Here is a 16,567-nt window from a genome sequence, read left to right on the forward strand (position 1 = left end):
GGCAACAATGACATCAACCTTTCCAAATATAATGATTAATTTTCAGTCTTCATTTTTCTCAATGACCAGAATTGGGTATCATGGATCTCCTTCTCTTGTTTTTCCTTCATCATCAGAGACTGGATACCTTTACTGGAAATTCTTCATCTCACTGCCCTCTTGCCTTTAGAGATTCCCACTCTCTCTGTTCAGATTTCTCCAGCATTTCATGTAGGGTCATAGTTGCAAATGCCAAATACCTCCTGAAAACCACCAAATGAATATTTCATACCTATCCTCTGCCCTGCACTCCGGACTAGGATATCAAAGTGCTTATTCAGTAATTTATCTTGGCTAGTAGACATACCACTCTTTCCTATTCTGAGGTGAGCCCTTGTCTCTCTTCCTCCTGTGTGCTTTCCTCAGTCCACCCCATATTAGAAAATGTAAACTCCATTTTCAATATCTTTGCCCAATTAAACTCAAAACTAATACTTCACTTCTCTCATAAATCTAAAGGCATTAGCAAATCCTGTTGCCTTTCTGGGATAAATATGTCATAAAACCACCCCATTTTCCACCCCATTACCCTTCTAACACACATTATTTGTCCCAACTTTTCACTCCTTCATTCTCCACGCAGACATTTGAGTAAGTCTTTAAAAATATGTCTTTCTCGAAACTCTCCCGTTATTCTCCATGTCACTTGAAAGTACAATTACCTGGGGCAACAAATAATCAAGCCTCATTGAACTCCCAGCCTTATTTTCACCATGTCTATTCTTCCCTACTCCACTGCAGGCACACAGAACACTTGGCTATTTTTCAACAATAATCCTTTCTCATAAGTTTCATACTTATAGTCATTTTTTTCCAGAAAACTTCTCTATTATTAGGGAATTTAACCTAACCACTATATGAACTAAACTCAAATCTTAGAGGCTTAACATCATAAAAATAAATTAATTCCTCTCTCAGGCAGAATAACATGTGATGGTTCCTAGTCAAGTTGTTCTATAAGTGGTGCTTATCCAAGCAGTGACTCAGAGATCCAAGTTCCTCCCATTAAATGTCTCTTTTTATTTATAGCCAGGCTTCAGCCAAGGAAAAAGAGAGAAAGGGAGAATTAAGTCTCATGTCCCAGAAGTAAATGATAGCACTCTTATTGATACTCCACAAGATGTTCTGCTCACATGGAATGCATTTGCAGTGACATCTCACTGAATGTCCTGTCGGTATAATATGACCCTCCACTTCTATTCCACAGGATGTCCTGTTCACATAGGATGTACTTCCATTGATGTCCTGAGGGTTATCATATCCACATGGTTTCATCCACTTGGGAGAATACTGAGACATAAAGCCCTAAGAGGGCAAACACATTTAGGAACATCTCTACCTAATGATAGGAAAGTATCCATCTCCAATAGAATACTGGCCATCTCTGCCACATTCAGTCACTTTGCTCACCAACAATTGCTAGATAGCCCTTTTTCCACGTATAGAATAAACCATCCTCATGAAAGAAAGTCAAAATCTGTCCAGTTATTGCAGCTCAAGTTCTCAGATTCCTGGAGGACTCAAAACAAAAGAGGGTCCTCTTGGCCTGCTCACTTACTAAGTAAAGTATAAATAATTTCTGTCATCTGACTATCAGAGTCCAGAGTGCTAACCATTACACAATGGAACCGACTGTCATCTGACTATCAGGAGAACATAAAGGATACAGTGTTTATACAGTGGTAAAACTGAAACAAGATAATTCAAGAAATGTTTCTATTCAGAAAGCAGAGGAGAGTAATGGAGACAGACATAGTAATTCAGCAATAGAGACATACAAACATTGCTATAATGCAGATGGAGAAGGCCTTAGTTCAGATGTCAAGGAGAAAAACATTTAACCTTGTTGTTGGTAACTCCCTGCTCCACCTTGTCAATTATTCTACCTTATCCATGCTGATTCCTAAATATATTTGATGTGAACATGGGAGATATGTCTTCTTTGAGGGATGTACTAAATGTACTTCTGCTCCAATGGCTTAAGGTAACCCAAACAATCAATAGAGATTGTTGTGTGTGTTTAAAATTTTCCTGCAGCTTATTTGTTTTTAATCTTCTGGATGTTTTTGTAATAAAAATGATATTATTATTTGTATGCTTCCAATAAATTTTAAGTGCTAGTAAGCAAAGTTATTTTATATTTTAAAAAATGCTGAGAGGAGGGGCGCCTGGGTGGCTCAGTCGGTTGGGCGTCCGACTTCAGCTCAGGTCACGATCTCGCGGTCCGTGAGTTCGAGCCCCGCGTCGGGCTCTGGGCTGATGGCTCAGAGCCTGGAGCCTGCTTCCAGTTCTGTGTCTCCCTCTCTCTCTGCCCCTCCCCCATTCATGCTCTGTCTCTCTCTGTCTCAAAAATAAATAAATGTTAAAAAAAATTAAAAAAAAACACTGTAGCATTTAAAAAAAAAAATGCTGAGAGGAATAACAAGATGGTGACAGAGTAACAGGACCCTAGGCTCATCTCCTCCTATGAACACAATAAGATAACTATCAAATCATTGTAAATACCATGGAAATAATCTTGAAGACTGAAGGAACAAAATCCACAACTAGGGGTGCCTGGGTGGTTCATTCAGTTAAGCCTCTGACTCTTGATTTCAGTTCAGTTCATGATCTCATGGTTCATGGGATCAAGCCCCATGTTGGGCTCCATGCTTACAGTGCTGAATCTGCCTGGGATTCTCTCCCCCTCTCTCTCTTCCCCTTATCTCTTCTCAAAATAAATAAATAAACTTAAAAGAAAAACCCCACAACTACAGACAGAGAATACACCACATTGAGGAAGGTAGGAAGTCCAGATGTATGCTTTAGGGGAGAAACAGATCACAGGTGCTGTGGATGGAAGAGAACTGTGGTTGTGGAGAAAGGTGAGAGAGAGAAGCACGGAGGGAAATGCAAAAGGAGAATATTTCCCCAAAAAGCATAGGCTGGGAAAATGAAAGGTGCTTATTTTCATGAGTTTTTGCAGCCAGTGGGGCTCAAAGACTGGAGTTTTAAAGGTCAGTGGTGATAGAGCCTGGAGGACACTGTGCTGCTCCTGGAGAAAAGTCAGTAAACAACTCAGGGTCAGATAGTGTGGAATAACAATCTGAAGATTGCTTGGCGCTCACTGGGGAGAGATTATTCACTCTTCTCAGAGTATGTCCCTGAGAGGCAGCGTTCCCCGAGACTCCTCTCTAGGAATAGGGGAGCTGACCTGTGCCATTTTCCTACCCTGTCATTCAGGATAAACACAGAGCCACCTCAGGGAAGCAGCTCAGCATGAACACTGGCTGCCTAAGTTGCTACATCAAGCCCCACGCTTGGTGTTCTGGTAGAACTGTCCTTCTCAGTCAAGCTTGTCGCAGACCCAGTGTGGTGATCCCAGAAGTATGTATTCTTTCCCTAGAGACTAGCCCAAAACTCTGCCCACACCATGTATCCCATGGCCAGGGAGTTCTGCAGGGCCTCAGTTCAGGGGGATTTGGTGTCAGGTCTCATTTAACATGCAGACTAGAGCACACCTGGCTAAAAGTCACCACATTCAGGCCAGGGACCAAACGCACCACACACAATAGGCAAAGAGAGACTCTGCAGATGACTGCCCTGAAGGATAGAACAGCTCAAACACAATGGCAGAACACACACAGCAAACACTGAAGACACTGCCTGAAGTGCCAGACCCTGGTCACCACATGAGCTTTTATTCATAAAGCCATTATTTTCAAGAGCAGAAGACATAAATTGCTCCGCTCCTACATACAAGAAAGGAGACACAGACGAAATGCCAAGATGGAGGAATTTATCCCAAATGAAAGAACAAGATAAGGCCACAGCCAGAGGTCTGAGCAAAACATATAAGTAATTGCCTGATGGAGAATATAAAGCAACATTCATAAGCATACTCACTGGGCTTGAGAAAAAAAAATAGAAGACATCAGAGAGATCTTTACCACAGAAATAAAAGAGTGAAAAAAGAATCAATCAGAGATGATGAGTGTAATAAACGAGATTGCAAACAGGCTTCATGCAATTAACAGCAGGCTGGAAAAGGCAGAGAGATTAATGAGTGACATAGAATATAAAATAATGGAAAATAATGGCGCTGAAGAAAAAAAAAGAAGAAGAAGAATGCAACATGAGAAAAGACTTAAGGAACTCAGTGATTCCATCAAACATAAAAAAAAAATGTATTATAGGAGTCTCAGAAGAAAAATAGAGAGAATTTATTTTGAGAATGATATCAGAAAACATCCCTAGTCTAGGGCAAAAAAACCCAGACATCCAGATCCAGAGGACTAGGAGAACTCCCATCAAAATCAACAAAAGGGGGCCAACACCAAAACACATTGTAATTAAATTTCCAAAATATAGTGATAAAGAAAAAAATTATCTTAAACACAGTTAGGACAAAAGAAATCTTTAACTTACAAGGGAAAACCCATAAGTCTAGCTGGAGATTTCATAATAGAACCTTGGCAAGCCAGAAAGGAGTGACATGATATACTCAAAATGCTAAATGGGAAGAAGCTACAGCCAAGAATCCTCTATCCATCAAGGTCGTCATTCAGAATAGAAGGAGAGATAAAAAGTTTCCCAGACAAACAAATATTAAAAGAGTTTGTGATAATTCAACCAGCCCTGCAAGAAATATTAAAGGGGACTGTGAAGATAGAGTCCAAAAGTGGCAAAGACAAGAAAAGAACACAGAAAATCTCCAGAAACAATGACAAAATAAGTGATAAAATGGCACTAAGTGCATATCTAAGATAATTATTTTGGGGGCACGTGAGTGGCTCAGTTGGTTAAGCATCTGACTTTGGCCCAGGTTGTGATTTCATCCCACATCAGACTTTGCTGACATCTTACAGCCTGGAGCTTGCCCAGATATTGTGTCTCCCTCTCTCTCAGCCCCACCCCCACTTGCACTGTGTCTCTCTCTCTGTCTCTAAAAAATGAATAAACATTTTTTTAAAGAAAATAGTTATTTTTGGGGCGCCTGGGTGGCGCAGTCGGTTAAGCGTCCGACTTCAGCCAGGTCGCGATCTCGCGGTCCGTGAGTTTGAGCCCCGCGTCAGGCTCTGGGCTGATGGCTCGGAGCCTGGAGCCTGTTTCCGATTCTGTGTCTCCCTCTCTCTCTGCCTCTCTCCCGTTCATGCTCTGTCTCTCTGTCCCAAAAATAAAAATAAACGTTGAAAAAAAAAATTTAAAAAAAAAAAAAAAAAAAAAAAAAAAAAAAAAAGAAAATAGTTATTTTGAATGTAAATGGACTAAATGCTCCAGACAAAAATCACAGGGTGTCAGAATAGATAAAAACAAAAACACAAGACCCATGTATATGCTGCCTAAAAGAGACTCATTTTAAATATAAAGACACCTGCAGATTGAAAGTGAAAAGGTAAAGAAACATTTATCACACAAATAAATGTCAAAAGAAAGGCCAAGCTGGGGCGCCTGGGTGGCGCAGTCAGTTAAGCGTCCGACTTCAGCCAGGTCACGATCTCGCGGTCCGTGAGTTCGAGCCCCGCGTCGGGCTCTGGGCTGATGGCTCGGAGCCTGGAGCCTGTTTCCGATTCTGTGTCTCCCTCTCTCTCTGCCCCTCCCCCGTTCATGCTCTGTCTCTCTCTGTCCCAAAAATAAATAAACGTTGAAAAAAAAATTAAAAAAAAAAAAAAAAAAAAAGAAAGGCCAAGTAGCAATACTTATATTGGACAAACTAGACGTTTTTGTTCTTGTATTGTTTTTATTTTGCTTTGGTATCAGGTTAGTACTGGCCTCATAGAATAATTTTGAATGTGTTTTCTCTATTTCATTATTTTCAAGATTTTTATTAAGGCTGTCATTAATTATTATTGTGTTTTATTGTTTGATAGAATTCCCCAATGAAACCATGGGATCTTGGACTTTTCTGAGCTGGGAGATTTTTTTATTCCAAACTCCACTTTCATTTCTGTTATTGGTCTGAGATTTCCTACTTGTTGGATTCAAAATCCATGATTCAAACTTGATAACCTGTGCATTTAATAGGAATTTTCTTTTTTCCCTAAGTGATCTGATTGTTAGTATATAATTGTTTAGAGTAATCTGTTACCACGCTATGTATTTCTGTGGTTATCTGTTGTATTGCTTTCTCTTCCGTTGTTAATTTTGATTTTTGAGTCTCCTGGCTTTCTTTTCTTAGTTAATGTAGTTAAAGTATTGCCAATTTTGTTCGTTTTTTTGGGGGAAAATGGTTATTATTTTCAATGTTATATTATTGTTTATTCTGGTCTCTATTTTATGTATTTACTATTTTTATTTGTTGTTTCTTTCCTCTACTAAATTTTAGCTAAGTTTCTTTTTCTAGGTCCTTGTGGTGTAATGTTAAGTTGTTTGTTTGCAGTTTTTGTTGTTGTTGTTGTTGTTTGCCTATTTATTTTGAGAGGAGAGAGAGAGAGAGTGAGTGGAGCAGAGAGAAAGGGAGAGAGAGAATCCCAAGCAGGCTCCATCCACACTGTCGGTGCAGAGGCTAACATTGGGTTTGATCTCACCAACCGCAGACTGAAACCAAAATCAAGAGTTGGGTGCTTAACCAACTGAGCTACCCAGGCACCCCTAATTTTTTTTCTTAATGAAATCATTTATAGCATATATTTCAATCTAACATCTGCTTTTGCTGCTCCCATAGATTTTGTAATATCATTTTCCTTTTCTTTTGTTTTGAGACATATTTTGATTTGCCATTTGATTTTTTATTTGGTTTATTGCTTGTGCAGTTTTGTACTATTTAATATTTACATATTAAATATTTACACTGTAGGTTTTCCAGCTTTGTGGTATAGTTGATCTTTAGTTTTGTAATATTGTGGTTGAAAAATATACTTGGTATGATTTCAGTCTTCTTAAATTTGTAATATTTGTTAACAACAGATGTAAAGTCCACACTCAATCTGAGCTTTGTCTGAGAATTATAACTTGATTAGTTTTTTTTCTGATATAATTATTGAGCAAAGTCTTTAAAAAATTCCTTCATTCCTATTTGGAGTGCAATAGTATCAGATTTTTCAAATCCTGCAAGGACTTTCATTTCTGGCTCTGTCTGCTCTGTTTCACTTTGGCACATATTGACCAATTATATCCTGCGTTCCACTTTGTTTGAACCCTTTGCCAAAGGTAACTAGCAAAAAGAAACATATTCCAATTGAGGTTTTGATTTGCATTTCCCTGATTGTGATGTTGAGCATCTTTTTATGTGTTTGTTGGCCATTTGTATGTCCTCTTTGGAAATTTGTCTATTCAGGTCCTCTGCCCATTTTTTAATCAGAGTGTTTCTTTGTTTAGTGCTGAGTTTTATAAGTTATTTATACATTTTGGATGTTAACTGCTTATTGGATATGATATTTACAACATCTCCTCCTATAAAGCATGTTGCCTTTTTGTTTTGATGATGGCTTTCTTCACTGTGCCAAAGCTTTTTATTTTGGTGTAGTACCAATAGTTTATTTTTGCTTTTGTTTCCCTTGCCTGAGAAGACACATCTAGAAAAAAATGCTTCAATAGTTTATATTAAAGAGACTACTGCCTATGTTTTCTTCTAGGAGTTTTATGGCTTCTGGTATCACATTTAGGAGAAACAAACAAACAAACAAACAAACAAAAGATTCTTAAATATAGAGACCAAAATGCTGGTTTCTGGAAGGGAAATGGCTGAGGAGATGAATAAAATAGATTAAAAAAAAAAAAAAGGTTAACAGTGCAGTTATCTTGATAAGCACTGAGTAATGTATAGAAATGTGAATCATTATATCCTACACTTGATATTATATAAGACTGTATGTTAATTATACTTTAAAAAATTTTTTTTCAACGTTTATTTATTTTTGGGACAGAGAGAGACAGAGCATGAACGGGGGAGGGGCAGAGAGAGAGGGAGACACAGAATCGGAAACAGGCTCCAGGCTCTGAGCCATCAGCCCAGAGCCTGACGCGGGGCTCGAACTCACGGACCGCGAGATCGTGACCTGGCTGAAGTCAGACGCCTAACCGACTGTGCCACCCAGGCATCCCAGTTAATTATACTTTAATTAAAAAAAAAGTTACAGGGGCACCTGGGTGTTTCAGTCAGTTAAGCTTCTAACTCCTAGTTTTGGCTTAGGTCTGGATCTCATGGTCCCTGAGTTTAAGCCCTGTGTTGGGCTCTGCACCTCCTATGTGGAGTCTGCTTGGGATTCTCTCTCTCTCTCTTTTTCTATGACCTTCCCCTGCTCATTCTCTCTCTCTCTATTTCTCAAAATAAATAAATACTCTTAAAAGAAAGAGTTACAAATATCCAGGCATAAAGTCATGTATATGAAAAGCACAATATAGGGAACATTGTTAATAATATTGTAAAACATTGTATGGTGACAGATGGTGATTATACATATCATAGTGAGCATTGAATAATGTACAGAGTTCCAAAATCAATATATTGTACACCTGTAACTAATATAACATTATATGTTAGTTATACTTCACTAATAAAAATAAAGGAATACCATTATTGCTTTGTTTTCTATCCAGCTGTCCTAGAATCATAAACTCTTCAGCTTCTCACAGGAACAATTTTACCAAGTGCTTAGACACCACATAATAGTGATAGCTATCATTTCAGCCATTAACCCATTTCTCACCATCTACCACCTGACTAGCCAAGAATATAGTTTTTAGGCTTCTTAATTTTAGTACCTACTGAAGTTACAAGTTCCAATATTAGATAATATCACCGATTCTAGCTTCCATAGCAACAACAATAACAACATCAGCAACAACAACACCCGGAAATTTTAGTGACTATGTAAAAAGTTTATTTCACCCTAGGCAAGTCTCACTGTGAATATTCCTAGTTGAATAACTAACATTTGAATCTGTCCTCTATGGAAAGACTCATGATCTTAACTTCTTCCCTTTAACGAGAGTCTTGTAAATAGATGATGTAAACTTATAGTATCCATTAAGTACAGTGCAGTACTTATTTTCTATTGTAAGGGTTAAATTGTAGTGTAGGGCTAATGCTTAGCTTGAAAAATAACAGCTTTGTGTTGACACTGAAGGTTAAGAGATAACAGCCTTGCTTTGCTCTTGTAAACTACGCCTCATACTCTTGTAAATTAGGCTTCACCAATTAAGGAAACAAAAGTTCGAAGAAAAGAGCATCAGAGGCAGGGTCAAGGAGATCCACTGGTTGCAACTTAGAGGCAGAAAGTCCAAAATAAACACCTCATTAGGCAACTGTTTCTAACTCATCTGGCAACTGTTTCTAACTCATCTGGAAACTGTTTCTTTGTTCTGTTCCCAGGTGATGATAAAACGATGTGATCGGTTATAAAACTCTGTACCCCAGCTGTTCGAGGCCGCACTCTTATCAAGAGTGTTGGTCCCAATCGGTCGGCCTTGCCTCTCATTGTAATAAACTTTGTTGTGACTGTCACTGGTGCCCGTAGCATTCTGTTTCAGGAGTCATGTGGATGCAACACTATTCTTCATGCTTTTCTTAATAATATTTTATCTCAGGGATGCCTGAGTGGCTCAGTCGGTTAAGCATCTGACTTTGGCTCAGGTCATGGTTTCATGATTTGTGAGTTTGAGTCCCGCGTCAGGCTCTGTGCTGACAGCTTACAGCCTGAAGCCTGCTTCAGATTCTGTGTCTCCCTCTCTCTCTGCTTCTCCCCCACTCATGCTCTGTTTCTCTTTCTCTCAAAAATAAATAAACATTAAAAAATAAGAATAATATTTTATCTATGACTTACTTTATTGTAAGAATACAGTATATTATACATATAACATGCAATATATTTGTTAAGTGTTTGTGTTATAAATAAGGTTTCTAATCAACAATAGGCTGTTAGCACTTAATTTTGGGGGGATTCAAAAGTTATATGTGGACTTTTAAAATTTTTATTTATTTTGAAAGAGAGGGAGAGGAAGCTCAAACAAGGGAAGGAGAGAGAGAGAGAGAGAAAGAAAGAAAGAGAATCGCAAGCAAGCTCCATGCTGTCATGCTCTCAGCTCAGAGCCCCACATGGGCGTTAATCTCATGAAGAAAACATTTAACTGATTGAGCCACTCAGGTGCCCCTATATGTGGACTTTTGACTGTTTGGGGGGTTGACACTCCTAAACCTCATGTTTTAAACATGTAATTTTCTAAAAATCCCGGGGTAACAACTTTGTTTTTTTTTTTCTTTAGTTCTTAAATATACAACAGTACATCTCACTTCTCATACTTTGTAATATTTCTGGGACACATATGTAGTAGAAAAAATTTAAATATAAAACATTTTGGCAACCTCTAATAACATTGAGAAGTGTATGGCTAATAACAAAATCTACTTATAACTACATACTAAAAATAATCCTACTTGTTATATTTATATGTATACGGAGATTAACGATATATATTTCACAATATTTTGTTGTAGCAAAAAGAGACATCAGTTTTTAATAATGAAATAATTAAATAGAATTCAAAATAATGGAATGAGATTATGAAATTAATTTCTGGTTAAATTATGAAGTTATATTTTGGAGTAAATTGAACTGTGTATTTCTGAAAAGATAAACTTTCAAATATAATCATGTTAATGGACAATAGGTTTGGAACAATCTGTGGAATGAATGTAAATTTTAATAAGTTTTATAAACCCTGTCTTGATTCCCACTGACCTCTCTCTTCTTCCCTGGCATGGACCTCTTAATTTCCCAGCATCCTTTGGTGTGGCTATGTGACTTAGTTCTGACCAATGGTCTGTGAATGAACTTGTGAACCAATGGCAGGGTTGACTATTGAGAATCTCCCAGATATTCTCCTCCATGATTTAGGATTTATGTTAACTAGAAATGGGCCTCCACTGTGTTTGCAGCATTATGTATTTTAAGGTTTGCTACAGTACTCATTTATGTAGTGAATATACATATATTTACATCAATAAAATATTTGTTATTTGGAGACATACATGAATGAAAATAACTTATGGGTTGTATGGTTCTCAAGATTGATGCTGCTTCTGTGAAAGGGATAAAGGATAGAGACACAGGGTGATTGACATTTTTCTTGAAATGATCTTTTTATTCTCTGTGAAGTCACATCTGACTTTACAGCACATTATAAGATTGGGAAGGGGAAATTAATTTTAAAATTACCTGATGATGGTATCTTAGACTATACTTATATGACTATGTTTAGGAAAAAAAAAAAACTTTGCTTATGCACTTATTTATTTTCTTATTTTTTTCAACTTTTTACTTAAATTCTAGTAAGTTACCATATATTGTAAATTGATTTCTGGTGTAGAACTTAGCGATTCATCACTTACATATAACACCCAGTGCTCATCACAAATGCCCTCCTTAATACTCATCACCCATTTAGCCCAACCCTTCACCTCACCTCTAGCACCCTTCAGTTTGTTCTCTGTATTTAAGAGTCTGTTTTTTCGTTTGCCTCTCTCTCTCTCTCTCTCTTTTTCCCCTTTTTTCATTTGTTTTGTTTCTTAAATTCCACATATCAGTGAAATCATATGGTATTTGTATTTCTCTGACTGATTTATTTTGCTTAGGATAATACACTCTAGCTCCATCCACATCATTGCAAGATATAACTATATTCTTTCTGATTACTAAACCCCATTCTGGGATGGGCTTGGTATTTCAGAATTCTAGCTGTCATTTACTGCTTTCCATGTATGTTCAGGGGATTTTATATGTCCTATGGTGGAAGTTAGCAAATGGCCTTAGATAAACCAGTGCCCATTTGTGCTTCATTGGTTTCTCAGCCAGCAGAGTTAGTCTGTGTTACCCCTAAATTGGTTTCTGCTGAGACAAGACAGCTGCTATTTAGAATTTGGGATGCCATGTTAGCATGCCCATGTTCTTCCCAGTATGCAACTGGCTGTGAAGTTCTTTAACCCAGAAACCTCTTCTTTGTACACCTAAGACTCTTTAAATTCATAGTTATTTCTAAATGTCCCCAATTAGAAAGCTCAGTAAATAATACTGAACTTTATTTGCCACAGCATTTTTTGAAGAAACCTGAATATGTCAATGTGTGTATGTGTTTTATGTAGTATGTAAATGTTAGTTTTAATGCATCTAATTATGTTTAAGAAGTCTCATTTTTAGTCATCTGTAGAAAATGGTTTTGTTCATTATATTTCTTCAAGTGTTATTTTTTAACACATTTAAGAAGGCAGAAATTTTATGAAAAAATAATGCAAGCTTTTCTACCTAATGCATGTTGGTTAATTCTAAATTTGGATGAAGAATTCCAATAAAGGTCCTTACTATTCTCTGGAGGTTGTAGAAACCTGAAACCTTGTTACTATGGGTTAGACGTGATTCATTTGGCCAAATGCTGGTGGTATCACTATTTTTATACATTAATAAGAAATTTGAAAATTTTAGACTATTTTATAGCAATTACTTATTTGATACTAATAAGAAACTGCATTTGAGTGCCTATAGCCCATCCATTTCAGTTTTTAACTCTAAATGGAAGAAATTTGGAGCAGCAATTGTTCCTCCCTGTCTGGGAATTCTTAGTATTAGACACTATATATAATTTGATAAATAACTTTCCCAACTGCATAGCTCTTGTAAAATTTTATTAGTAGAGACTATGGAAAGTTATATTTTAGACACATTACTTAAAAGGATAGTCATTCTAAAAACATGTTTAAATAAATATTTTTGGTTCAAGATAGAGTAATTTTTAAAAATCTTTAGAATACGGGCATCTAGGTGGATCAGTTGGTTAAGCATCCAACTGTTGGTTTTGGTTCAGGTCATGATCTCATGGTTTCATGAGTTCGAGCCCCATGTCAGGTTCTGTGCTGGCAGTGCAGAGCCTGCTTGGAATTCTCTGTCTCTCCCTCTCCATGCCCTTCCCCCTCCCACACTGTATCTGTCTATCTCAAAATAAATACACAAACATGAAATATCTTTGGAATAAAAAAAGCATATTTTATTTTATTTTAATTTATTTCATTTTATTTCATTTTGTCTCATTTTGTTCTCCATGTTTAGGGTGTTATAAATGGAATCATCAAATGTATCATTATAGTCCAGAAAATTGAGGGATGATACATACAATTTTCAATTACTTTAAAGTATGCATATTGTATTAATTCAGTTTTACTGCAACAAAAATTTTGGAAATTGGTTTTCTGATATTGTTTCTCCAAACACTGCAAGATCTTTATTTAACAGTTATGAACTAATCCAGTGTGTCAAGAGAAAAAAATGATCCATCTGATTCTTCACCAGTTGGACATAGCCCATTATATAATTGTAGACATGCATTCATGTCTGTGTTTTTATGGAACAGGTTCATCAAGGACTCACATACTCCAAATATCCCCCTCCTATCTCCAATCCATCCTGGTGTCAAAGTATGGCCCATTCCATTTAGATCAACACCATTTAGTTCATTTTTACTCACTTGGTCTCTCTACTTCTGATGCTACTGCACTTCCCCAATTGACCACTAATGTAACATTTCTAAAATGCATATCTAAACATTCTACTACTGTTTGTAAAACTCTGGGTCACAGAAGGAAAAGAAACTGAAGGAAAAGAAGTGCCTTTTCTGTGGTATCTTGCCCCTGAGAAAGCCTCCTCTGCCCCAGCCTCCCATACTCATCAGAGAGCACATTTAGTCAACATTCAACATAGGGCCCCAGATTCTGACCTTGGTCCCCCTTTTTTGACCAAATTTGTGTATCACAGGTAGAATAGATGTGTCATTGTGAGCTGTGCACTCTCACATGAGCATCAAGGCATATAATATACTGTATGGCACTTGTTTGCATATCAAACTATGCAGGCTCAAATTCCTTGAAAATAGCAACAATGCAGTATTCAGATTTTAATCTCATTTAGCTATTTTGAAATATAATATACTATAAAATATCTACTGAATAATTGAATAAATGAGTGAATATTTGAATACATGAGTGAATATTTGATATCCTGATTATCTCTTCTTTCTCTCTCTCTCTCTCTCTCTCTCTCTCTCTCTGCCTAATAAATTACGTACTTCAAAACTTGGCTCAGATGTCACTTGAAGCAAGGAATCTCTCCTAAATGGAAGGAAGCTTCCATTCTGAGTTCATATTTTTCCTACAGTTTCTTATACAGTAGGGATGCAAAGCCCATCATTTGGTGGGGCTTTTAACCACTGGATGCCTTCAGTTTTGGACCATGTACACTTGATGTGCATTATTATGGTATAGCAAATTAAGGGATGATACAAAGTAGGAAGAGATAGGATTGTCCCAGTGATAATTAGTCACATTTAAATGAGCATCTTTTATAAGATATTATGTGATTTACACTACCATCAAACAGAACACAAACTAAAAAAGGGAGGAAGACTGACATTTTAACTGCTTGTGTGTGATAATTATATATTTACAGAAAATTAGAATGAATAAGAATGGTACAAACCACATTCACATACCTTTTACCATGACTCAACAATTCTTAACACTTTTTACCTCATTTTATTCATCACCTTTCTTCTTCTTTCACTGTAAAATAGATTTTATAGACTTAGATGAACTTTTTTTCTTTAAATATTTTAATTTATGTATTTTTAAGAATATGTAAGTTCTTCTACAGAGTCGGGATGCAGTTCAGTAAATACAATTCAACAACTTCAGTAAATATAACATCAATATAAGATAATTATATAATATATTTTGAAAGGAGAAGAATTAGAAAATTTAAGAGTTTTATAGTACAGGCAGGCAATTCTTCAAAAAAATGTAAAAGTGAGATAAGACACCATGGTGTAAAATTCTAAGAAATAAAGTTGACATAAATTTCTGAACTTACAATGTGTAAAGAGAAGGAGAAACAATAATGTCAAGGTTTTCTACTTTTAAGTTTCGTGAAAGACACGTTCCACATTCCACATTTTCTTCAGAGCCCCCATAACATCCTTATTTCTTAGACTATAGATCAAAGGGTTGAGCACAGGAGTGAGTATTGTGTAAAAGACAGATACCATCATGTCCTTCTCAGGTGTATGGTAGGACTTGGGGAGCATGTAAGTATAAATGGCAGCCCCATAGAAGAGGATGACCACAGTCATGTGGGAAGAACAAGTGGCAAAGGCCTTCTTTTGGCCTTCTGCTGAGTTCATCCTATGGATGGTGATGAGGATAAAGTAGTAGGATCCTGAAATGACTGTCACAGGAATGAGAAGCATGAGGACACAGCACAAGTACATGAAAATCTCATAGATGGAGGTGTCTGAACAAGAGAGTTTCAACACCGCTGGGACTTCACAGAAGAAATGATGGATCTCCCGAGATCTGCAGAAGGGGAAGGTCATGGTGATGGGAGTGAACAAGAAGCCATCCACTGAACCCAGGAACCAGCAGCCAGATGCTAGAAGGAGAAACACCCTAGGGTTCATGAGGACTGGGTAACGGAGGGGATGGCAGATGGCTACATAGCGGTCATAGGCCATAGAGGCTAGAAGAAAAAATTCTGAACCTGCTAGTGTCACATAGAGAAACATCTGTATCCCACATTCTGTGGTTGAGATCTTGTTCATACCCATGACTTGGTCCATGAGCATCTTCGGCACAGTAACAGAAATGTACATTATGTCCATGAGAGACAGCTGGCTGATGAAAAAGTACATGGGGGTGTGGAGGTAGGCATCAGAATGTATCAGTAGGATCAGGATGGTGTTTCCAGTCAAGGCCATCAGGAAAGCCACAAAAATCACCAAACAAAGGAGAGCTGGGTGTTTGGATTCACTGAAGATTCCCACCAGGATGAAATCTGACCTCACAGTGTAGTTAGCCACCCAGTTGGTTTTCTCCATGAGATTTCACTTGGACAACATAGGAAACCTTTAGGATTAATGAATCACTCATGGGACACCACACACTTAAATGAATGTTTAGTGGGAGAGAGAAAGAGAGAGAGGAAAAAAATGATTATGTTGACAGAAAGAAATTCCATGGTCCTATAGATTTGTAGATTAAAATTACCTGTAATTCCATAAATATACCAGAAAACTAATAATACACAAATATGAGTAAAGAGAATTTATAACATATAGTGAGGTTGCATTGTTCAAAGTCATGAGCTTACTTTTTGATACAGTCTCCTTTACCAGTAGCCATGTAAATTTGTTTAGCTATTGCCCTAAACAACACCAAAGATGAATCATATATATATATATATATATATATATATATATATATATATAAAATCACTCTTCTAGAATTTTTGTTGTAGATCTCAGAATTTCATTAACCTCTCTTGTCTAAAGATCCAACTGAGATCTTGAATACTCTCCAAGGTGTATTCTGTATAAGAAAATTTTAACATTTTGCAGAGCATAGACATATCAAATCACTGCATTCTACAACTGAAACTGATAGAGTATTATAAGTCAATAGTATGCCCCCCTAAAAGAGAACAATCTAAAAAGTAACCATGACACAATTTGGGGAAAAATCTATATGAAATGTTTGAACCCCCTTTTTCCTATAAGAATGAATCACACTGTGAGG

The 16,567-nt window shown here is 37.0% G+C and overlaps 1 protein-coding gene across 1 annotated transcript; it reads right to left on the reverse strand.

Moving 5' to 3' along the window:
- Positions 1-14,913: 14,913 nt before the first annotated feature.
- LOC123597620 (olfactory receptor 2T4-like) lies at positions 14,914-15,870 on the reverse strand. The gene has a single exon (XM_045476797.1). It carries the CDS (start codon positions 15,868-15,870, stop codon positions 14,914-14,916), a length of 957 nt encoding a protein of 318 aa, XP_045332753.1.
- Between the last annotated feature and the right edge of the window lie 697 nt (positions 15,871-16,567).

The sequence above is a fragment of the Leopardus geoffroyi genome, chromosome A1 (genome assembly GCF_018350155.1).
Source record: "Leopardus geoffroyi isolate Oge1 chromosome A1, O.geoffroyi_Oge1_pat1.0, whole genome shotgun sequence".
NCBI lineage: Eukaryota > Metazoa > Chordata > Mammalia > Carnivora > Felidae > Leopardus > Leopardus geoffroyi.